The following is a 24,233-nucleotide window of genomic DNA, read 5'->3' on the forward strand; positions in this document are numbered from 1 at the left end:
GTACATGGTAAGCCAGCTACATTTTAGACATTGTGTTAAAGAAAATATATGAGTATTTGATTTTTTTCACATGCAGCAGAAATAGTGAAAAAAAAAAAAAAGAAAAAAAGAAGGAAGATTCAACTACTAAAATCAAATGGCACAAATGCAAAACTATAGACCTGTAAAACATATGTGGGAGATGGAAAGGACCGCTGCCGAATATGTATAGGGGGCACATAAAAGAAACACACAGAGAAACTGTGCTCTAGTTGTAACTGTCCATGGTGCTGAAACGACATCTGACTAGAAACATGCCAGTAACAATAAAGTGTTACTGGCATAAATTATTAAATTGCAGACAACCAACCTCTAAAGGAGAGTCTGGTTCATCCAGGATGTTCTTCTCATTCTGTATCCGCTGCATCGTTCCTGTAGAACTGGGATCCATTATCAGCACGTTCTGTCTACTAGTTGTGCCGAACTTACAGTCACTCTTTCTGGAGTCAGTAGTCCTGCACACCTCGTAATTGTACACGTGTGGAAGAGTTCCTGTTCCCAAAGTGTCTGAGTAACGTGGAGGATAATAAGGAATCACAGGGAGGCTGGAGTGATACAGGATGCGAGACTGTCTCCATCTGTAGATTTTCACTGATATAATCACCACTAAACACGTGATGAAGAGGAAGGAAACTACAGCCAGAGCCAACACTAAGTAAAAAGTCAGGTTATCATTGTACTCCTTGTCGTGTGTAAAGTCAGTGAACTCCGACAGCACTTCAGGGAAGCTGTCCGCCACCGCCACGTTAACAATGACTGTAGCTGAACGAGAGGGCTGTCCGTTGTCCTCCACTATGACAGTCAGTCTTTGTTTGACAGCATCTTTATCAGTCACTTGGCGGATAGTTCTTATTTCTCCATTCTGTAAGCCCACTTCAAACAGCGCCCTGTCTGTGGATTTCTGGAGTTTATAGGAGAGCCAGGCATTCTGTCCAGAGTCCACATCAACAGCCACCACTTTAGTGACCAGATAACCCACATCTGCTGAACGTGGAACCATTTCAGCCACCACAGAGCCACCAGTCTGGACTGGATAGAGAACCTGGGGAGGATTATCGTTCTGGTCCTGGATCAGTATTTTCACAGTCACGTTGCTGCTGAGTGGAGGAGAGCCTCCATCCTGCGCTTTGACAAGGAACTGGAAATCTTTGATCTGCTCGTAGTCAAAAGAGCGAACTGCATGGATGACTCCACTATCAGCACTAACGGACACGTAAGAGGAGACTGGCACTCCGTTAACAGATGAGTCCTCCAGTATGTAAGAAACACGAGCATTCTGGTTCCAGTCAGCATCTGAAGCTTTCACTGTAAATATAGAGAGACCTGGTGTGTTGTTTTCTACAATGTAGGCCTCATATGAGCTCCTCTCAAAGACAGGCGCGTTATCATTTACGTCAGAGATCTGCAAGGTGAGAGTAACGCTGCTGGAGAGGGAGGGTACTCCTTCATCAGAGCAGGTTACTGTGATATTATATAGCTGTTCTTGTTCTCTGTCTAAAGCTATCTCTGTAACTAAACTATAAAACCCGTCCACGCTGTTTTGGATTTTAAAAGGAATATCATCATGTATGTTACACTTTACTTTCCCATTTCTCTCAGAGTCTGGGTCATTTACACTTAACATTGCGATCACAGTTTTGTCAGGAGAGTCTTCTGAAATGGTGTCTGATTTCGAGAGTATTTTTAACTGAGGACTGTTGTCATTGACATCAGATATATCAATTAATATCTTACTGGAATCAGAAAGCCCTCCATTATCTGTAGCCTCGACATCTAGTTGTAACAGCTTGACCTTTTCATAGTCTATTTCTCCAATCAACATAACCTCACCAGTCTTTTTATTAATCTGAAACAATTCGGATAAACGACGCTTGCTGTTTGATATTGAATATGATATTTCTCCGTTAGTTCCCCCGTCTTTATCGGAGGCACTAACAGTTATAACACTGGTCCCCCGCGGGGAGTTTTCCGTTAACGTTGCTTTGTACACTGACTTAGTGAAAACTGGTGCATTGTCGTTCACATCCAACACAATAACAGTTATTTGCATGGTACCTGTCTTCCGCGGCTGTCCGCCATCTGAGGCAGTCAGCAATAGTGATATGCGTTCCTCCTGCTCTCGATCTAGAGGTTTTTGTAAGACCATTTCTACTTTTTTACTTCCATCTGCTTCATTTTCCAGTTTAAGTTCAAAGTTTTTTGTTGGCGTTAGTGAATAACTCTGAAGACCGTTAACACCTATATCAGCATCTATTGCTTTTTCCAGAACAAATTTAGATCCGATAACCGCTGACTCGCTGATTTCAAAACGTTTTTCACTCGACGCAAAAATGGGAGCATTATCATTAATGTCTGTAATTTCTATAGTTATTCGAAACAATTCCATTGGACTTTCCAGAAGCATCTGTAAATGTAAAGCACAGGGCGTAATGTCTCCACACAGGGTCTCTCTGTCTATTCTCTCTTTGATAAGGAGGGCACCTCTCTCTCTATTCAGCTCGATATATTCGGCACTGTCTCCTAAATGAAGACGCGCTTTGCCCGATTTAAGTCTTTTAAAATCTAATCCTAAATCCTGAGCAACATTACAGACCAAGGACCCTTTCTCCATCTCTTCAGGAATGGAGTAGCTGACCTGTCCGCGCACAGAAGTAAGGCAGAGAATCCAGTAGAACCACAGGGCTCGCCGTCTCATTGTGTTGTAGGAGAGTTCCAAATAGTAATCCATGCAAATTATGTTAAAAATGTCAGACAAGTCAAAATCATATATACCAAAAAATAAAAGCTTCCGATTTCCGTGAGCAGATGTCCATTTAAACGACGTTACGAGGTTTGTGTCGGCTTTATTGTCTACTAGACCGCATTTATAAAGGGGAGGAACATTTGCAAGAACTATCTAAGACTGCCACACACTGGTCAATAGCGTCCCTTTCTGTTCAAAACACCAAAAAGCATGGGCCGACATAAATGTTGATAATAATATTATTATTATTATTATTATTATTATTAATAATAATAATAATAATAATAATAATAATAATAATAATAATAATAATAATAATATTTGTTGTTGATGTTCAGTAGAGCACGGAGAAGGAAAACGATTAATGTCTAATCAGAACATGGTCTGACTTTAGAATTTTTAATTTTTAAATGTCCCAAAATAAATAAAATATATTCTCAGAACGTTACGTGATTGCTTTATGAAAGACCTAACCAAATAAAATGCACTCGGGGTGGAGGTTTATGGAGAACCTTTTTTCGTAATAAGATATTTTCAGCCATCTAAAAAAAAAAAACAATAACCTGAAAATAAAAGCAAAATTATGAAAAGAAAAAATATTCTTTAAAAAAAAAAAATGATTTTTTTTATATAATACATATCACACGACAGACATTTAAGAACTTGAAAACTGAAAAAAAAAAAAAAAAAAGTATCGTTCAATAAAGTCTAACCTCTAGAGGAGAGTCTGGTTCGTCCAGGATGCTCTTCTCATTCTGTATCCTCTGCATCGTTCCTTTAGAACTGGAATCCATTGTCAACACGTTCTGTCTACTAGTTGTGCCGAACTTACAGTCACTCTTTCTGGAGTCAGTAGTCCTGCACACCTCGTAATTGTACACGTGTGGAAGAGTTCCTGTTCCCAAAGTGTCTGAGTAACGTGGAGGATAATATGGAATCACAGGGAGGCTGGAGTGATACATGATGCGAGACTGTCTCCATCTGTAGATTTTCACTGATATAATCACCACTAAACACGTGATGAAGAGGAAGGAAACTACAGCCAGAGCCAACACTAAGTAAAAAGTCAGGTTATCATTGTACTCCTTGTCGTGTGTAAAGTCCGTGAACTCCGACAGCATTTCAGGGAAGCTGTCCGCCATCGCCACGTTAACAATGACTGTAGCTGAACGAGAGGGCTGTCCGTTGTCCTCCACGATGACAGTCAGTCTTTGTTTGACAGCATCTTTATCAGTCACTTGGCGGATAGTTCTTATTTCTCCATTCTGTAAGCCCACTTCAAACAGCGCCCTGTCTGTGGATTTCTGGAGTTTATAGGAGAGCCAGGCATTTTGTCCAGAGTCCACATCAACAGCCACCACTTTAGTGACCAGATAACCCACATCTGCTGAACGAGGAACCATTTCAGCCACCACAGAGCCACCAGTTTGGACTGGATAGAGAACCTGAGGAGGATTATCATTCTGGTCCTGGATCAGTATTTTCACAGTCACATTGCTGCTAAGTGGAGGAGATCCTCCATCCTGCGCTTTGACAAGGAACTGGAAATCTTTGATCTGCTCGTAGTCAAAAGAGCGAACTGCATGGATGACTCCACTATCAGCACTAACGGACACGTAAGAGGAGACTGGCACTCCGTTAACAGATGAGTCCTCCAGTATGTAAGAAACACGAGCATTCTGGTTCCAGTCAGCATCTGTAGCTTTCAGTGTAAATATAGAGAGGCCTGGTGTGTTGTTTTCTAAAATGTAGGCCTGATATAAGCTTCTCTCAAACACAGGCGCGTTGTCATTCACGTCAGAGATTTGTACGGTGAGAGTAACGCTGCTGGAGAGGGAGGGTACTCCTTCATCCGAGCAGGTTACTGTTATATTATTTTCAGATGCTCTTTCTCTGTCTAGTTCACTGTCTGTCACTAATTTGTAGAAATTATTAGAGGTGGACTTTATCGTAAAAGGGGTATTTTCGTTGATAACGCAGTGGACTTTACCATTTTCATTTGAATCTGGATCTTGGACATTTATCATTGCAATAACAGTGTTTAGTTTAGAATGCTCAGATATCATATTTGATTTTGACATAATGTCAATGGTTGGTTTGTTATCATTGATATCTACAACTTCAACTATGACTTTACTGGAATCTGTAAGTCCTCCATCGTCACTTGCACGTATATTTATATGGTAATGACGTGCATTTTCAAAATCAATATTTCCCACTAATCTGATTTCTCCACTGTCTTCGTTTATCTCAAATAGTGCGTGGGCTTGATCTAAACTGTTTGTTATTGAATACTTTATTCTTCCATTTATTCCATCATCTGCATCGGAAGCACTGACTATGGTGACAATTGTTCCTTCTGGTGCATTTTCTAAAACACTGGCTTTGTAAGTGGACTCTGTAAATACAGGGGGATTATCATTGACATCTAATACTGTTATGAGAATTTTAATAGTTCCTGACATCTGCGGATCTCCTCCGTCGAATGCAGTTAACACTAATGACAAGAACTCCTCCTTTTCTCTGTCAAGAGACTTTTGCAAAATCATTTCAGTTTTTCCGCTTCCATCTCCTTGATTGTCCTGTTTAAGCACAAAATTATCAACGGGAGCCAGCTCGTATTTTTGAAGGCCATTCTTACCTACATCTGGATCTATTGCTCTATCTAATACGAATTTTCCTCCTGTAATAGCATTTTCGCTAATTTTAAAACGCACTTCCTCTTTTTCGAAGGTGGGAGGATTATCATTTATGTCTGTAATCTCGACTGTGACACTGTAGAACTCCATGGGATTTTCCAAAATAATCTGGAAATGTAATGCGCAAGGCGTTGTCTGTCGGCATATGACTTCTCGGTCTATTCGGTCTTTGATAAGGAGGTGTCCGCGATCTCTGTTTAGCTCGATGAATCCAGTACTGTCTCCCGTATAAACTCGAGCTTTGCCAGATTTCAGTCGTTTTATATCTAAACCCAAATCTTGAACAACATTGCCGACTAAAGAGCCTCGTGGCATTTCTTCCGGGATGGAGTAGCTGACTTGTCCAAGCGTTGAACTTACATAAAGGACGAATGAAAACAACAGTACTTGCCGTTTCATTGTTCGGACCGACATTTTCCTCAGGAGATTCAAAAGAAAGAAAATTCCCAAACGATTAAAGGATGACCTCATATTAAAAATGAAGAAAGTCGTTACATTCCATCATAATCCTTTCTGAAAAAAATGTGTTTCAAATCGCCTCTATTTTTAGGAGGATGTCGACCGTTTAACAGCGTGTCCGTCGTTTCTGTTTTAGATGATTATGGCGAGGAGGGTTTGCTTTCAATCTGCCGTGGAACAGCAACGCAGTGGCCAACAGCGGCCCTAAGAGTACGTAGTAATGAACTGCAGAAAGCTCAGAGGAAAAACTGAATATTAGTTAACATATCGTTTGTTATGGTTTTTTTTTTTTACACTTGAAAGAAATAATTGTTAAAATGTCCAAAAAACACAACGCTGGATGAAGTCGGAGTAAAGGAGATAGGTACATAGAGAAGAAAACTTCGTGTGATTTATGCGTATGAGAGAGGAATTAATTTTGGTGGGTGAAACAATGTTTAGGAATAACACATCATTTCACTAATGAAAGAAAACACAGAATGTAGTCAAGTAACTGGATAGCTAGCTACCTAGACAGACAGGCACGGGATCCCACAGATAGATAGATAGATAGATAGATAGATAGATAGATAGATAGATAGATAGATAGATAGATAGATAGATAGATAGATAGATAGATAGACAGATAGATAGATAGATAGATAGATAGATAGATAGATAGATAGATAGATAGATAGATAGATAGATAGATAGATAGAGAAAAAACTTGGAAGCAGCAACCCACACATAAGCATAACGTTGAATCAGTGAGCCAGTGTAGGTAACTGTCCATGGTGCTGAATGCGTTTTATCGACTCACTGCTGGTGTAGTTGTGAGCTACCAACAATTTAAAAACTCCACAAGTGACATCAGAATTATTATTCCACAAAAACAAAAAAACAAAAACAAAACTAACCTCTATAGGAGAATCTGGCTCATCCAGTATGCTCTTCTCATTCTGTATCATATGCATTGTTCCTGTAGAACTGGGGTCCATTATCAGCACGTTCTGTCTACTAGCTGTGCCGAACTTACAGTCACTCTTTCTGGAGTCAGTAGTCCTGCACACCTCATAATTGTACACGTGTGGAAGAGTTCCTGTTCCCAAAGTGTCTGAGTAACGTGGAGGATAATACGGAATCACAGGGAGGCTGGAGTGACACAGGATGCGAGACTGTCTCCATCTGTAGATTTTCACTGATATAATCACCACTAAACACGTGATGAAGAGGAAGGAAACTACAGCCAGAGCCAACACTAAGTAAAAAGTCAGGTTATCATTGTACTCCTTGTCGTGTGTAAAGTCAGTGAACTCCGACAGCACTTCAGGGAAGCTGTCCGCCACCGCCACGTTAACTATGACTGTAGCTGAACGAGAGGGCTGTCCGTTGTCCTCCACTATGACAGTCAGTCTTTGTTTGACAGCATCTTTATCAGTCACTTGGCGGATAGTTCTTATTTCTCCATTCTGTAAGCCCACTTCAAACAGAGCCCTGTCTGTGGATTTCTGGAGTTTATAGGAGAGCCAGGCATTTTGTCCAGAGTCCACATCAACAGCCACCACTTTAGTGACCAGATAACCCACATCTGCTGAACGAGGAACCATTTCAGCCACCACAGAGCCACCAGTCTGGACTGGGTAGAGAACCTGTGGAGGATTATCGTTCTGGTCCTGGATCAGTATTTTCACAGTCACGTTGCTGCTGAGTGGAGGAGATCCTCCATCCTGCGCTTTGACAAGGAACTGGAAATCTTTGATCTGCTCGTAGTCAAAAGAGCGAACTGCATGGATGACTCCACTATCAGCACTAACGGACACGTAAGAGGAGACTGGCACTCCGTTAACAGAGGAGTCCTCCAGTATGTAAGAAACACGAGCATTCTGGTTCCAGTCAGCATCTGTAGCTTTCAGTGTAAATATAGAGAGGCCTGGTGTGTTGTTTTCTAAAATGTAGGCCTCATATGAGCTCCTTTCAAAGACAGGCGCGTTGTCATTTATATCAGAGATCTGTAAGTTGAGAGTGATGCTGCTTGAGAGGGAGGGTTCTCCCTCATCCGAGCAAGTTATCGTTATATTATATTCAGAGGCTCTTTCTCTGTCTAGTTCACTGTCTGTGACTAAGCTGAAAAATTTTTTTGACGTTGATTTGATTAAAAACGGATAATTTTCTTCCATTCTACAAGCGACCTTCCCATTTTCTCCCGAGTCAGGATCTTGAACGTTAAATATGGTTACCACGGTCCCTGGGTTTGAGTTCTCAGATAATGAATTCGTTTTAGACATTATATTAATAGAAGGGTGGTTATCGTTCGTGTCAGTTACCTCAACAATAATTTTACACGAATCAGTTAAGCCCCCCTCATCGGTAGCTTGTACATGAATTTCATAGAGCTGTGCTTTTTCGTAATCTAAGTTTCCAGATAAGGTTACAACGCCGCTTTCCTCGGTAATGTGGAACACAGCGGGGACGTCATCTAATGTATTTGTTATGGAATACAATACATTTCCATTTGAACCTTTATCTGCATCTACAGCACTTACAGTATTTAGAATGGTCCCCTTTTGAGCAGTTTCTATGATAGTAACCTTATAAATTTCCTGCGTAAACACAGGGGCATTGTCATTCGCGTCTAGGACAACGATTTCTACTCGCATTGTTCCTGATAGCTGAGGCTCACCGCCATCAGTAGCAGTGAGAGTTAAAGAGATGTGCTCTTGCGCCTCTCTATCTAGTTGCTTTTGCAAAACCATTTCTACCTTTTTACTGCCGTCTTGCTCGTTGTGAAGCTTTAAATTAAAATTGTCAGTAGGTTTTAGCGAATAACCTTGTAAGCCATTCACACCAACATCAAGATCCATAGCCCTCTCTAGCACAAATTTTGCTCCAATTGCAGCCGATTCACTAATTCTAAATTTCATCTCATCCTTTTTGAAGATGGGGGCATTATCGTTAATATCATTAATCTCGATTGTAACGGAGTAAAATTCAATTGGGTCCTCCAGCGTCACTTGCAAATGTAAAGCACAAGGTGTTGTCTGTCCGCAGAGCGCTTCTCTGTCAATTCTCTCTTTGACAAGCAGGAGGCCTCTGTCTTTATTCAGCTCAATGAACTCTGTATTGTCTTCCGTGTATATTCGAGCTTTGCCGGATTTTAGTCGTTTCACGTTGATCCCCAATTCCTGTGCTATGTTACCAACTATGGAGCCTTTTGACATTTCCTCTGGAATCGAGTAAGTGACCTGACCGACAACCGCGCCGAAGAAAAATATGAAGTCAAACAACAGTACTTGCCATCTCATTGTTTTGTCCGACATTTTCTCTTCACTAGAAAAACCAAAGGCAAAATACCGTTATATTCCAAAGGGTAGAATTTCCCTTATTATAAAATGCTCCAAGAAGAAAAGAAGATAATCTTTGTATCTCCTGATCATGAAAATGAATAATCCCAGTGCTTATATCTCCGGTCTTCCTCACAGACTTCTGTGTCCTGTATGTGCGTTTTGTTAATGTAGCAAACAGAGGAGGGGAACACAGGAGGGAAGCTCAATATAAGTCAACAGCGGCCCTGAGAGTCCAGATCTGTGCACTGCAAAAAACTACGTCACGCAGGAGGATGTTGCATATAAATAGATAATGATTTTTTATATGAACAGATATTCATTGGATAAGACATGGGAAAAAAAAAAGATTTTTCATTTTTCTTAGTTTCATGTCTAGTTTTTCTGTTGATTGAACCATAGAGAAGAAACATGAACTTTTAGCAAAGACTTTTTCCTTGAGTGATAAAACCAAAAAGTGGTTGCATTTAGAAAATATAAATGTTTGCTTATGCACAGCGGAAACAATCATTAAATCATGCTTTGATAACTTTGCTAGTATATATTCAGTCTGTACAATGACAATCCTTGTAAGGTGCCATAACATTTTACAAATAGTCTTTTCATCCACCAAGCTTTTCTGCAGTGAAGCAACACATGTCCTGGTTAGATAACGATACATTTTAAGGTAATAAAAAAGGGAAAAAAATAACAACAAAAGAAAACTATGAACATATGAAATTGCAAAGTACAGTGTACTGGTAAGAAGTTTTGTGAAATATTTCTGAATATTTCTTCAGGTGCTCAGTACTTTTTCTTCCTGGATAGTGCTATCACTGATTGGTAAAATTTTGTGCAGAACAACAAAAAGCAGTAAAAACAAACAAACAAACAAACAAACAAAAAAAATAAAATAAAAACAAAACAAAACCCTAACCTTACCAGGAGAGAGTATTATAAGGATAACAAAATACTGTATTTTTGCAAATATTTACACCAGGGATGTGATTTTAGCATGATTAAGCATGTTTCATATATATTCTTAACAACTAATGCAAGACAAAAAAAAAAAAAGAAAAAAAAAAGAAACTACACTAGATTATCACAACTCAGTCATTTGAAAAATGTTATGCACTAGAAGGGGGATGATACTTTGACATGTATGGTTTCCATTTTCAGAGAAGAACTAAAGTAATAAATGCCAACATAACCAGAATTTAAGCTTGCATTAGCTGTATGTGTTTATTTAGTCATCCATTTAATTGGAATGCTCGAATTTATCAAAATCTAATAAATTACAAGAGAGGACTACCAATACTCTAACATATCTACTTAGATAACAATCACATGTACATACTATTTTGAAAACACATTTGGAATAATCATTTCCTGGTGAAACAGATAAACGTGTTAACATTTTATAATCTCTATTTAACATACCTTATTGTATCAAACTAACTATTTGTATGGCATGCCAGTGGACAAATGAGCAATAAAAAAAGCAGGAAATATATTGTTGCAAAGATTTTTTAGAAATTAATTAGCCATTCTTTTATTTAACTGTTTTATCAAAAAAGAAGAAAGAAGAAAGGAAAGGTCAAGTGCTGAATACATATATTAAATTGGAATAATTTAAATTATGCTAAAGACTTCTTAAGAACATATTTTGACATATTTGTCGGCCATGTTAACATTGTGAAGATTTTACTATCATTTTTGTGTTTGGAAAATCTTCACTATTTATCATCTTTATAAATGTTCCACTAGATATGATGCAATGAGAATGTGTGCAGAAAGTATTAATATGAAAACACTAAGAAGATATGGTATCAATAGTATAAGTAAACTGATATAAACCATATAGTTATTTATATTTTTAAAGTGTTTTGTAGTGCCACAGTTAGCTAACCTCTATAGGAGAGTCTGGTTCATCCAAGATGCTCTTCTCATTCTGTATCCGCTGCATCGTTCCTGTAGAACTGGGATCCATTATCAGCACGTTCTGACTACCAGCTCTGCCGAACTTACAGTCACTCTTTCTGGAGTCGGTAGTCCTGCACACCTCGTAATTGTACACATGTGGAAGAGTTCCTGTTCCCAAAGTGTCTGAATAACGTGGAGGATAATATGGAATCACGGGGAGGCTGGAGTGATACATGATGCGAGACTGTCTCCATCTATAGATTTTCACTGATATAATCACCACTAAACACGTGATGAAGAGGAAGGAAACTACAGCCAGAGCCAACACTAAGTAAAAAGTCAGGTTATCATTGTACTCCTTGTCGTGTGTAAAGTCAGTGAACTCCGACAGCACTTCAGGGAAGCTGTCCGCCACCGCCACGTTAACAATGACTGTAGCTGAACGAGAGGGCTGTCCGTTGTCCTCCACTATGACAGTCAGTCTTTGTTTGACAGCATCTTTATCAGTCACTTGGCGGATAGTTCTTATTTCTCCATTCTGTAAGCCCACTTCAAACAGCGCCCTGTCTGTGGATTTCTGGAGTTTATAGGAGAGCCAGGCATTCTGTCCAGAGTCCACATCAACAGCCACTACTTTAGTGACCAGGTAACCCAGATCTGCTGAACGAGGAACCATTTCAGCCACCACGGAGCCACCAGTCTGGACTGGGTAGAGAACCTGGGGAGGATTATCGTTCTGGTCCTGGATCAGTATTTTCACAGTCACATTGCTACTGAGTGGAGGAGATCCTCCATCCTGCGCTTTGACAAGGAACTGGAAATCTTTGATCTGCTCGTAGTCAAAAGAGCGAACTGCATGGATGACTCCACTATCAGCACTAACGGACACATAAGAGGAGACTGGAACTCCATTTACAGAGGAGTCTTCCAGTATGTAAGAAACACGAGCATTCTGGTTCCAGTCAGCATCTGTAGCTTTCACTGTGAATATAGAGAGTCCTGGTGTGTTGTTTTCTACAATGTAGGCCTCATATGAGCTCCTTTCAAAGATAGGTGCATTGTCATTCACATCAGAGATCTTTAAAGTGAGAGTGACGCTGCTGGAGAGGGAGGGTACTCCCTCATCAGAGCAGGTTACAGTGATATTATATTCAGAAGCCGTCTCTCTGTTTAAATCACTGTCTGTCACTAAGCTAAAAAAATCCCTTGAAGAACTTATAATTCTGAAGGGTATATTTTCAGTTATTTTGCAGTCTACTTGACCATTGTTACCTGAATCTGGATCGAGGACACTGAACATAACTATAACTGTATTTTGAGGAGAATCTTCTGGTATTGCATCAGATTTGGACAATACGCTGATCACAGGTTTGTTGTCATTTATGTCAATAACATCAACTATGATCTTACTAGAATCAGAAAGACCACCACTGTCTTTAGCCTCAATATCTATTTGATAATACTTTGCTTTTTCAAAATCAACCTCACCAACTAAAATTACGTCCCCTTTTTCATTTATTGTAAAAATATCTGACATGCTGTCCATTGTAGTAGAAACTGCATAAGAAATTTCCCCATTGCTTCCTTTGTCTGCATCAGAAGCACTTACTGTTGTCACTGTTGTTCCTCTATGAGAATTTTCTGCTATGGCTGCTTTGTATACCGAATGAGTAAAAACGGGAGCATTGTCATTTACATCAAGAACGCTCACATAAATCTTCATTGTTCCAGACAGTTGAGGATCTCCTCCATCCACAGCTTTTAACAGCAATGACATGTCTTCTTCTTTCTCTCGGTCTAAAGGCTTGTGTAAAATCATTTCAACTTTTTTAATTCCATCTACATGGCTTTCTATTTTCAGAACAAAATTATCGGTAGGCTTTAAACTATAATTTTTCAGACCATTTATGCCGATATCCAAATCAATTGCTCTCTCTAACACAAATTTAGAGCCCGTTACAGCAGACTCGCTGATTTCAAAACGTTTCTCATCGTTTTTAAAACTGGGACTGTTGTCGTTTATGTCGGTAATCTCTACAGTTATCCGAAAAAGTTCCATCGGATTTTCAAGAATAATCTGCAAATGTAAAGCACAGGGCGTCGTCTGTCTGCAAAGCGATTCTCTGTCGATTCTGTCTTTCACAAGGAGTACTCCTCGCTCTCTGTCCAGCTCGATGTACTCCCCACTGTCACTCGTAAAAACGCGAGCTTTTCCGGATTTCAGTCTATTTCTGTCTAAACCTAAATCCCTGACGATGTTTCCCACCACAGATCCTTTTGCCATTTCTTCTGGAATAGAATAACTAACTTGTCCGAAAACTGAGCCGAGAAAACAGACAAAGATAAAGAGCAGTACTTGCCGTGCCATTGTCCAAACCGTAGTTCCAGTGCTACAAAAATGTAATAATTACGTTTGGCTCAGTTTTTTCATGAAAAAGAAGAAAAAACATGTGGATATGAAAAGTTAAATCAATATCGATACAATCCAAATGTGATGAGGAAAAACGTTAAATGCATCCATGGAGTATATTTGGGACGTGAGCAATTCTCTGACTCCCTTTCTTTCTCTAAAACTGTCGACAAGGCTTTGGGATGTGTGCCTTAAACCCTGCCTACATCTGCATCAAATTATTCAACAGCGGCCCACTGAGTTCAAAAAGGAAAACTGCAAGAGATGTAAACATTAAAAGTAATCTGAAATGCTGCGTGAATGTAAATTTCTAGTTTAAAAAAAAAAGAGAGTCGTGACACGAACTTCATTAACAGATACATAACTTACTGTTACAGTAACAATAACAATAAAAAAATAATATCAGCTGGAAGGACTTAATGAAAGGGAGGGAGATAAAAAGAAAGAGGAGTGAAAAAAATACAAAAAAAAAAAAAACGAGCTATCAACGAAGCTTGATAGGGCTGCCTCTGTCCGAGGTGCTGAATTTAGATGTACATCGAGCTGCTAGACTAAATCTGACTTAAACTTTTGATTTAAACTTGCAGTGTTGTCTCGAACCTAAAATAAATAATAGATCCAAATGTATTTATAAAATTTTAAAAGATGTTACAAATAGATGAAGTATTCATGTGAGTGAGTCTAACCTCTATAGGAGAATCTGGTTCGTCCAAGATGCTCTTCTCATTCTGTATCCGCTGCATCGTTCTGGTAGAACTGGGGTCCATTATCAACACGTTGTGATTATCAGCTCTGCCGAACTTACAGTCACTCTTTCTGGAGTCAGTAGTCCTGCACACCTCGTAATTGTACACATGTGGAAGAGTTCCTGTTCCCAAAGTGTCTGAATAACGTGGAGGATAATATGGAATCACGGGGAGGCTGGAGTGATACAGAATGCGAGACTGTCTCCATCTGTAGATTTTCACTGATATAATCACCACTAAACACGTAATGAAGAGGAAGGAAACTACAGCCAGAGCCAACACTAAGTAAAAAGTCAGGTTATCATTGTACTCCTTGTCGTGTGTAAAGTCAGTGAACTCCGACAGCACTTCAGGGAAGCTGTCCGCCACCGCCACGTTAACAATGACTGTAGCTGAACGAGAGGGCTGTCCGTTGTCCTCCACTATGACAGTCAGTCTTTGTTTGACGGCATCTTTATCAGTCACTTGGCGGATAGTTCTTATTTCTCCATTCTGTAAGCCCACTTCAAACAGCGCCCTGTCTGTGGATTTCTGGAGTTTATAGGAGAGCCAGGCATTTTGCCCAGAGTCCACATCAACAGCCACCACTTTAGTGACCAGATAACCCACATCTGCTGAACGAGGAACCATTTCAGCAACCACAGAGCCACCAGTCTGGACTGGATAGAGAACCTGAGGAGGATTATCGTTCTGGTCCTGGATCAGTATTTTCACAGTCACATTGCTGCTGAGTGGAGGAGATCCTCCATCCTGCGCTTTGACAAGGAACTGGAAATCTTTGATCTGCTCGTAGTCAAAAGAGCGAACTGCATGGATGACTCCACTATCAGCACTAACGGACACATAAGAGGAGACTGGCACTCCGTTAACAGATGAGTCCTCCAGTATGTAAGAAACACGGGCATTCTGGTTCCAGTCAGCATCTGTAGCTTTCACTGTGAATATAGAGAGACCTGGTGTGTTGTTTTCTACAATGTAGGCCTCATATGAGCTCTTCTCAAAAACAGGCGCGTTGTCGTTTACATCGGAGATCTGTAAGGTTAAAGTAACACTGCTGGAGAGGGAGGGTACTCCTTCATCTGAACAGGTCACTGTTATATTATACGCAGAAGCTATCTCTCTATTTAATTCACTCTCTGTCAGTATGCTATAGAAACCATTTGACGTGCTTTCAATATGAAAAGGTGCGTTGTTACTCAAAAAACACCTCACTAAACCATGATTTTCCGAGTCTGCATCATGCACATTCATAACAGCCACAACTGTTTGTAGTTTAGAGTCTTCAGGTATAGACTGCGTTGTTGACATTAAATCTATTACTGGAGAGTTGTCATTCACATCTGTAATTTCAAAAATAATCTTACAGGAGTCACTAAGCCCACCTTGATCTTTTGCTTTAATATTTAGCTGGTAGTGTTTTGATGTTTCATAGTCTACGTTGCCAATTAAACGTACAACGCCATTTGTCTCGTTTACTTCAAATAAATCCAAAATGCCGTCAACGTTATTTGACATTGTATATGTTACAAAACCATTTACTCCCTGATCTCTATCAGTGGCTGTTACCGTTATTAATGAAGTACCTTTCAGAGAATTTTCCATTAAACTACCCTTGTATGTTGATTGTGTGAAAACTGGAGCGTTGTCATTTGCATCTAATATAGTTACGTGAATTTTCACAGTTCCTGAGAGCTGAGGATCACCTCCATCAATAGCTGTTAGCGTAAGAGTGAGACGCTCCTCTTTCTCCCGATCAAGAGGTTTCTCCAAAACCATCTCTACTTCTTTCCCTCCATCAGCGTTTTCAGTGGATTTTAAAATGAAATTATCCGTTGGATTAAAGGAGTAGCTTTTGAGGCCATTTATTCCAACGTCAGCATCCAATGCTTTTTCAAGTATAAATTTAGCTCCTTTTACAGCCGATTCGCTGATCTCAAACAGCATGTTATCCATTTTAAATATCGGGGCATTATCGTTAATATCAGTTATTTCTACCGTCACGCGGTAGAACTCAATAGGATTTTCTAGAATTATTTGAAAATGTAGAGCACAAAGTGTTGCCTGTTTGCACAATGCCTCTCTGTCTATCTTTTCTTTAATAAGAAGGACTCCCCTTTCTTTATTCAACTCGATATATTCAGCGCTGTTTCCTACATGCAGACGAGCTTTCCCTGTTTTGAGTCGCTTTATATCTAAACCTAAATCTTGTGCTATATTACCGACTAACGAGCCTTTGGACATTTCCTCTGGAATAGAATAGCTGACCTGCCCTTGCACATAAGAGAGAAAAAGAGCCGTGGAAAACAGTAGGCCTACTTGCAATCTCATCGTGTCGATCAGCAGTTTTCAGAGGGAACGATGAAGAAAAATAAATCCAAAATAGACGGATTAATTCCACAGAGCGCAGAACAGAAAATTAAGGAGGATAAACCCAAATAAAGAAAAATATGTTATTAAATCCAAAGCCGATTTATAGGATTCTCAGGGACTGGAAGCGCCCATTGTGTCAACCTTGCTTCCATCAGATGTAAATGATCTGGGACCTGGGTTCTGGGAGGTGCTGCATAAATCTGCAGTGAAACAATAAAAAACTAGCCGACAGCGTCCCTCAGAGTGAAAAACAAGAAACTGCGCTTGATCATGGTAGAATGGTTATACCAAAAAGAGCAAAACAGTAAGGAGGGAGATGAACAAATGTAGATATAAAAAGAAATGTATTCAAAACATTTAAAAAAAATCATTCAATTAAAGAGTTTCCTCATTTTAATTACAGCAAAAAAGAGAGAGTTGTATGAAAAAGAGCTGCAAAAGCAAAATAAAGTATTACTTTCGGTTCAAGAGTAACTGAGATTAGGATGAATGAAAAACATAAAGAAAATTAACTAGCAAACAACCCTGGGAAACACTGAGACATACATTCAAAGAACCATGGAAACGCGTTTCACAGAATTGAAAATAATGGCAGAAGAGCATAACCGTATGATAAAGAGGGATAACAAACCAGTGAAATTAAACCCACATGAACTAAACGAAGTATGACGCTGTCTGTGGTGCTGAAAACGATTCTTGCGTTTAAATGGAAGCTGAAAAAATTTCAACTGTGATACGCTGTATGGAGGAGAGTTAATTTGTCAGAAGACAGAACAATTCATTAGATCTATAGAAAGAATTGACTCACCTCTAGAGGAGAATCGGGTTCATCTAGGATACTTTTGTCACATTGTATCCTCTGCATTGTTCCTGTAGAACTGGGATCCATTATCAACACGTTCTGACTACCAGCTGTCCCGAACTTACAGTCACTCTTTCTGGAGTCGGTAGTCCTGCACACCTCGTAATTGTACACGTGTGGAAGAGTTCCTGTTCCCAAAGTGTCGGAGTAACGTGGAGGATAATACGGGATCACGGGGAGGCTGGAGTGATACATGATGCGAGACTGTCTCCATCTGTAGATCTTCACTGATATAATCACCACTAAACACGTGATGAAGAGGAAGGAAACTACAGCCAGAGCCAACACTAAGTAAAAAGTCAGGTTATCATTGTACTCTTTGTCGTGTGTAAAGTCAGTGAACTCCGACAGCACTTCAGGGAAGCTGTCCGCCACCGCCACGTTAACAATGACTGTAGCTGAACGAGAGGGCTGTCCGTTGTCCTCCACTATGACAGTCAGTCTTTGTTTGACAGCATCTTTATCAGTCACTTGGCGGATCGTTCTTATTTCTCCATTCTGTAAGCCCACTTCAAACAGCGCCCTGTCTGTGGATTTCTGGAGTTTATAGGAGAGCCAGGCATTTTGTCCAGAGTCCACATCAACAGCCACCACTTTAGTGACCAGATAACCCACATCTGCTGAACGAGGAACCATTTCAGCCACCACAGAGCCACCAGTCTGGACTGGGTAGAGAACCTGAGGAGGATTATCGTTCTGGTCCTGGATCAGTATTTTCACAGTCACATTGCTGCTGAGTGGAGGAGATCCTCCATCCTGCGCTTTGACAAGGAACTGGAAATCTTTGATCTGCTCGTAGTCAAAAGAGCGAACTGCATGGATGACTCCACTATCAGCACTAACGGACACGTAAGAGGAGACTGAAACTCCGTTAACAGATGAGTCCTCCAGTATGTAAGAAACACGAGCATTCTGGTTCCAGTCAGCATCTGTAGCTTTCACTGTGAATATGGAGAGACCTGGTGTGTTGCTTTCTACAATGTAGGCCTCATACGAGCTCCTCTCAAAGACAGGCGGATTATCATTCACATCAGAGATCTGTAAGGTGAGAATGACGCTGCTGGAGAGGGAGGGGACTCCTTCATCAGAGCAGGTCACTGTGATGTTATATTCAGATGTTCTCTCTCTGTCTAAATCACTGTCAGTGACAAGGCTAAAAAAATGATCTGTTGAGGACTTTAACATAAATGGGATATTTTCACCTATATAACAACGCACTTTCCCATTTTCCCCCGAGTCTTTGTCTTCAATGTTAATCATTGTAACTACTGTATTGAGTTCAGCATTTTCTGATATTACGTTAGACTTTGACATTATGTTAATCTCAGGCTTATTATCATTAACATCTTGAACATCAACAATCAGTTTGGAAGAGTCGGTAAGACCTCCTTCATCACTAGCAAGTAAATTTATTTGATATTTTCGTGACTCTTCAAAATCAATAATTCCAGTTAAAGTAATTTCTCCTGTCTCGCTATTTACCTCAAATAATCTTTTGTCATCATCAACTTCATTCGTAATTGAATAGGTTATTTTACCATTTGAGCCTTGATCTGCATCTGAGGCTGTGACTGTGGCAATAACTGTTCCTTTCGATGAATTTTCTGCTACTGTAGCTTTGTATGTTTGCTGTGTGAAAACCGGAGCATTATCATTAACATCTAAAACTGTGATGAGAATCAGCATTGTTCCTGACATCTGCGGTTCTCCTCCGTCAAAAGCTGTTAACACGAGGGATATCTGATCTAGTTTCTCTCTGTCTAAAGGCTTCTGTAGGACCATTTCAACATTTTTATTACCATCGGCGTTATTGAAAAGCTTCAGAGCAAAATTCCCTGTTGGCTTTAGTTCGTATCCATGTATGCCATTGAGTCCAACATCAAGATCCAAAGCTCTTTCAAGAACAAATTTCGATCCGATCACAGCTGATTCGCTGATTTTAAAAAGTATTTCACTTTTTTTAAATGTTGGTGCGTTGTCATTTATATCTGTGATCTGAACAGTAACAGTGTAAAATTCCATAGGATTCTCCAAGATTATCTGAAAATGTAAAGCACACGGCGTGGTTTGCTTGCAGAGCGCCTCTCTATCTATTCTCTCTTTAACAAGGAGGGCTCCTCTTTCTCTGTTCAGCTCGATGAACTCTCCGCTGCTCCGAGTGTAAATTCGAGCCTTGCCTGAAATAAATCGTCTGGTTTCTAACCCTAAATCATGCGCTATGTTACCGACTAAAGATCCTTTGACCATTTCCTCTGGAATAGTGTAGCTGACCTGCCCGATCACCGAGCCAAGCAAGAGGAGAAGGATAAATAGCGTCACTTGCCTTGCCATTGTTCTATCCAATAATTTTCAGTGGGATTAGCTGTTTTTATATTCCATGAAACCGATGAGATCCGACATTGAAATATTTCAGTTCTTGCGTAGTCCACAATAGAAATGAAGAAAAAAAAAACGAGGTTTATTTTTCGAGTATTGGTGAATGTAGGAGCAGTCCTTCCTCTCCACCGTCCCTTTTCTTTATTATTTCGACGTTGCATGGGAGGTGCTGCAACAAATCTACTGTCATAAACCGAAGCTCTGGTCAACAGCGGCCCTGTGAGTTCACACCAGAAAACTACAAGGCACAAGATAAAATAAGGTAACAAAGTACATCTTAAAAAAGACAGAATTAAAATTACTCTAAATCTTGATTTTTTTTTTCTGTGAATGTTCATTCACGTATTTTCAAACCCAGAGACCATTCTTATACACGCAGGATCTGAATACATATTTGGAGTCAATTTTAAAGAAAATAAGCTCTATGCAGTTCAATTTGTAAAATACCTTAAGTGCATGAATATACAAACAGAAAGAAAATTGGCTCAAAAACAGAAAGCAAACTGGTTAAAAACAAAATACTTAAATCTCACTAATGACCTAAGCGTTGTGCACTGTTGTGTATAAAATGAAAACATGGGAATCAAAATCAAAAGTGGAGACTTCAGATGTCCAGTGTTCTGAACTGGACTATCTGATCAACAATTAATATCCAACATCTCATTCAAAGATGACCCAGGCACCAAAAATGACAATGGCATTTGACAGTAAATGATACATCTAAAGTATATTAATCTAATTAAAAGGACAATGTACAAATAAATACATTTCAATACTTTAATAACAGGTAAAATTCGGTGTATATGTTCTATGTCTGATACACACACACACACACACGCATATATATATATATATATATATATATATATATATATATATTCCATAGGATTCTCCAAGATTATCTGAAAATGTAAAGCACACGGCGTGGTTTGCTTGTAGAGCGCCTCTCTATCTATTCTCTCTTTAACAAGGAGGGCTCCTCTTTCTCTGTTCAGCTCGATGAACTCTCCGCTGCTCCGAGTGTAAATTCGAGCCTTGCCTGAAATAATATACACACGCATATATATATATATATATATATATATATATATATATATATATATATGTGTGTGTGTGTGTGTGTGTGTGTGTGTGTGTGTGTGTGTGTGTGAAAAAAACATTTATTGAACATATTCCAAAGTTTCTATAAGTTCAAATCCAACAACTGAATTAAAAAAAAAAAATAGATAGCTTTAGCAAGGAAAGGAAAAAAAAATCTGATTTCTGGGAATGTAAAAAATCAAGACCATGAATGCCAGACTTGAAACAAACAACAACAACAAAAATAAATTAGTTGTTTCACTGAGAGGAGTTGTGTATATACGTTGGAACAATGCTAAGTTAAAGTAGCCTCTTTCAGAACATAGTAAAAATTATGTAACATCTTAAAGAGGAGAAAACGGTAACTGTCAAAAACAAATGCAACTATCGCTGTCCAATTGTACTGATTGGCAATACATGTGAAATTTCAATGTCTTTCTCTTGCGAGTACAATTATTAAAGTACCTGTTATTTTGAATAATGGTGTAAAATGAAAACATATGCAAACTATAACGTGGAGATACTTGTGAGAGAAAAATATCAAGAACAGTAAAAGCTTTGGAGTTACACGTAGCATATTTAAGCGCACATGCGTGAGTGAAGATGAAGAAAGTTTGATTGGGTTGGATAACCACGTAACATTTTAACTTAGGGTGTTTCAGATTCAGATATATGAAAAAAGAAAAAAATCTAACCTCTAAAGGGGAATCTGGCTCATCCAGGATGCTCTTCTCATTCTGTATCCTCTGCATCGTTCCTGTAGAACTGGGATCCATTATCAGCACGTTCTGTCTACTAGTTGTGCCGAACTTACAGTCACTTTTTCTGGAGTCAGTAGTCCTGCACACCTCGTAATTGTACACGTGTGGAAGAGTTCCTGTTCCCAAAGTGTCTGAGTAACGTGGAGGATAATATGGAATCACTGGGAGGCTGGAGTGATACAGGATGCGAGACTGCCTCCATCTGTAGATTTTCACTGATATAATCACCACTAAACACGTAATGAAGAGGAAGGAAACTACAGCCAGAGCCAACACTAAGTAAAAAGTCAAGTTATCATTGTACTCCTTGTCGTGTGTAAAGTCAGTGAACTCCGACAGCACTTCAGGGAAGCTGTCCGCCACCGCCACGTTAACAATGACTGTAGCTGAACGAGAGGGCTGTCCGTTGTCCTCCACGATGACAGTCAGTCTTTGTTTGACAGCATCTTTATCAGTCACTTGGCGGATAGTTCTTATTTCTCCATTCTGTAAGCCCACTTCAAACAGCGCCCTGTCTGTGGATTTCTGCAGTTTATAGGAGAGCCAGGAATTCTGTCCAGAGTCCACATCAACAGCCACCACTTTAGTGACCAGATAACCCACATCTGCTGAACGAGGGACCATTTCAGCCACCACAGAGCCACCAGTCTGGACTGGGTAGAGAACCTGAGGAGGATTATCGTTCTGGTCCTGGATCAGTATTTTCACAGTCACGTTGCTGCTGAGTGGAGGAGATCCTCCATCCTGCGCTTTTACGTGGAACTGGAAATCTTTGATCTGCTCGTAGTCAAAAGAGCGAACTGCATGGATGACTCCACTATCAGCACTAACGGACACGTAAGAGGAGACTGGCACTCCGTTAACAGAGGAGTCCTCCAGTATGTAAGAAACACGAGCATTCTGGTTCCAGTCAGCATCTGTAGCTTTCACTGTAAATATGGAGAGACCTGGTGTGTTGTTTTCTACAATGTAGGCCTCATATGAGCTCCTCTCAAAGACAGGCGGATTATCATTCACATCAGAGATCTGTAAATTGAGAATTACGCTGCTGGAAAGGGAGGGTACTCCCTCATCAGAGCAGGTCACTGTTATATTATATTCAGAAGCTCTCTCTCTGTCTAAATCACTGTCCGTGACCAAGTTATAAAAATTGGAAGTTAACGCTTTTAAAATAAAAGGTACGTCGTCGGTGATGACACAATTTACGTTTCCGTTTTGACCCGAGTCTTTGTCCTCTATACTTATCATTGTCACCACGGTATTTAACTTGGCGTCTTCGGATATAATAGTAGACTTTGACATTATTTTAATTTCAGGACTGTTATCATTTGTATCCTCCAAATCGACGATTAACTTACATGAATCTATGAGTCCACCTTCATCACTAGCAAGCACATTTATTTGATAGACTCGCGCCTCTTCAAAATCTGTGTTCCCAATTAAAGTTATTTCACCATTGTCCTCGTTGATATGAAATATCTTTGAGATATCGTCTAATGTGTTTGTAATTGAGTATTTTATTTTGCCGTTGGAGCCTTGATCCGCATCTGATGCTGTTACAGTAGCAACAACTGTTCCTTTAGATGAATTTTCTGTAACAGTAGCTTTGTACGTTTGCTGTGTGAAAACCGGAGCATTATCATTAACATCTAAAACTGTGATCGTAATCAGCATCGTTCCTGACATCTGCGGCTCTCCGCCATCTACAGCTGTTAACACGAGAGATATTTGATCTTGTTTCTCCCGATCTAATGGCTTCTGTAACACTACCTCTACATTTTTATTACCGTCAGCCTTATCGTGGAGATTTAAAGCAAAATTATCTGTATGTTTTAAAATGTAGCTTTTCAGATCATTATTGCCAACATCCAGATCCACAGCCCTTTGTAGCACAAATTTAGCTCCGATCACCGCAGACTCACTGATTTTGAATTTCATTTCAGTTTTTTCAAAGGTTGGTGCGTTATCATTTACATCTGTGATCTGAACAGTAACGGTGTAAAATTCCATAGGATTCTCCAAAATTATCTGAAAATGTAAAGCACACGGCGTGGTTTTTCTGCAGAGCGCCTCTCTGTCTATCCTCTCTTTAACAAGAAGGACTCCTCTCTCTCGGTTCAGCTCAACGTACTCATCGTTATCTCGTGTGAAAATTCGCGCTTTTCCTGAAATGAAACGTTTGATTTGTAAGCCTAAATCTTGAGCAATGTTCCCGACTAAAGAGCCTTTTGACATTTCCTCTGGAATAGTGTAGCTGACCTGCCCGATCACCGAGCCGAAGAGGAGGAAAGAGATGAACAGCGCTACTTGCCTCGTCATTGTTCTATCCGATTATTTTGTCCAGTGGTGTTGCCCAGGTTTTATCTCATAAACATAATTCCCATTCTAGTACCGTATTTATCTTAAATTGTTTGTCTTCATAATCCACACAAATCGATCGGCACCCTTTTCTCAAAGCCTTTTGTT

General features: G+C 39.7%; 4 protein-coding genes across 5 annotated transcripts in view; all 4 read right to left on the bottom strand.

Moving 5' to 3' along the window:
- LOC306763160 (protocadherin gamma-C5-like) overlaps window positions 1–24,233 on the bottom strand; it is a gene marked incomplete at its 5' end in the record, with an annotated part of 115,073 nt that overhangs the window by 80,407 nt on the left and 10,433 nt on the right. The window lies entirely within an intron of this gene.
- LOC306763001 (protocadherin beta-16-like) lies at window positions 314–9,236 on the bottom strand (the record flags this gene model as incomplete). The annotated part of the gene is made up of 3 exons (XM_079249670.1): window positions 314–2,443; window positions 5,590–5,616; window positions 8,931–9,236. The coding sequence occupies 3 exons, from the start codon at window positions 9,234–9,236 to the stop codon at window positions 314–316; spliced, it is 2,463 nt and encodes an 820-aa protein (XP_079105796.1).
- Window positions 11,140–16,646, bottom strand: LOC306763002 (protocadherin gamma-A2-like; the record flags this gene model as incomplete). The annotated part of the gene is made up of 2 exons (XM_079249671.1): window positions 11,140–12,908; window positions 16,022–16,646. The coding sequence occupies 2 exons, from the start codon at window positions 16,644–16,646 to the stop codon at window positions 11,140–11,142; spliced, it is 2,394 nt and encodes a 797-aa protein (XP_079105797.1).
- On the bottom strand, window positions 17,476–24,086 carry LOC306763003 (uncharacterized protein; the record flags this gene model as incomplete). Its single annotated transcript, XM_079249672.1, has 2 exons — window positions 17,476–19,885; window positions 21,655–24,086. The coding sequence occupies 2 exons, from the start codon at window positions 24,084–24,086 to the stop codon at window positions 17,476–17,478; spliced, it is 4,842 nt and encodes a 1,613-aa protein (XP_079105798.1).

Source organism: Telmatherina bonti, assembly GCF_933228915.1.
Source record: "Telmatherina bonti genome assembly, chromosome: 12".
NCBI lineage: Eukaryota > Metazoa > Chordata > Actinopteri > Atheriniformes > Telmatherinidae > Telmatherina > Telmatherina bonti.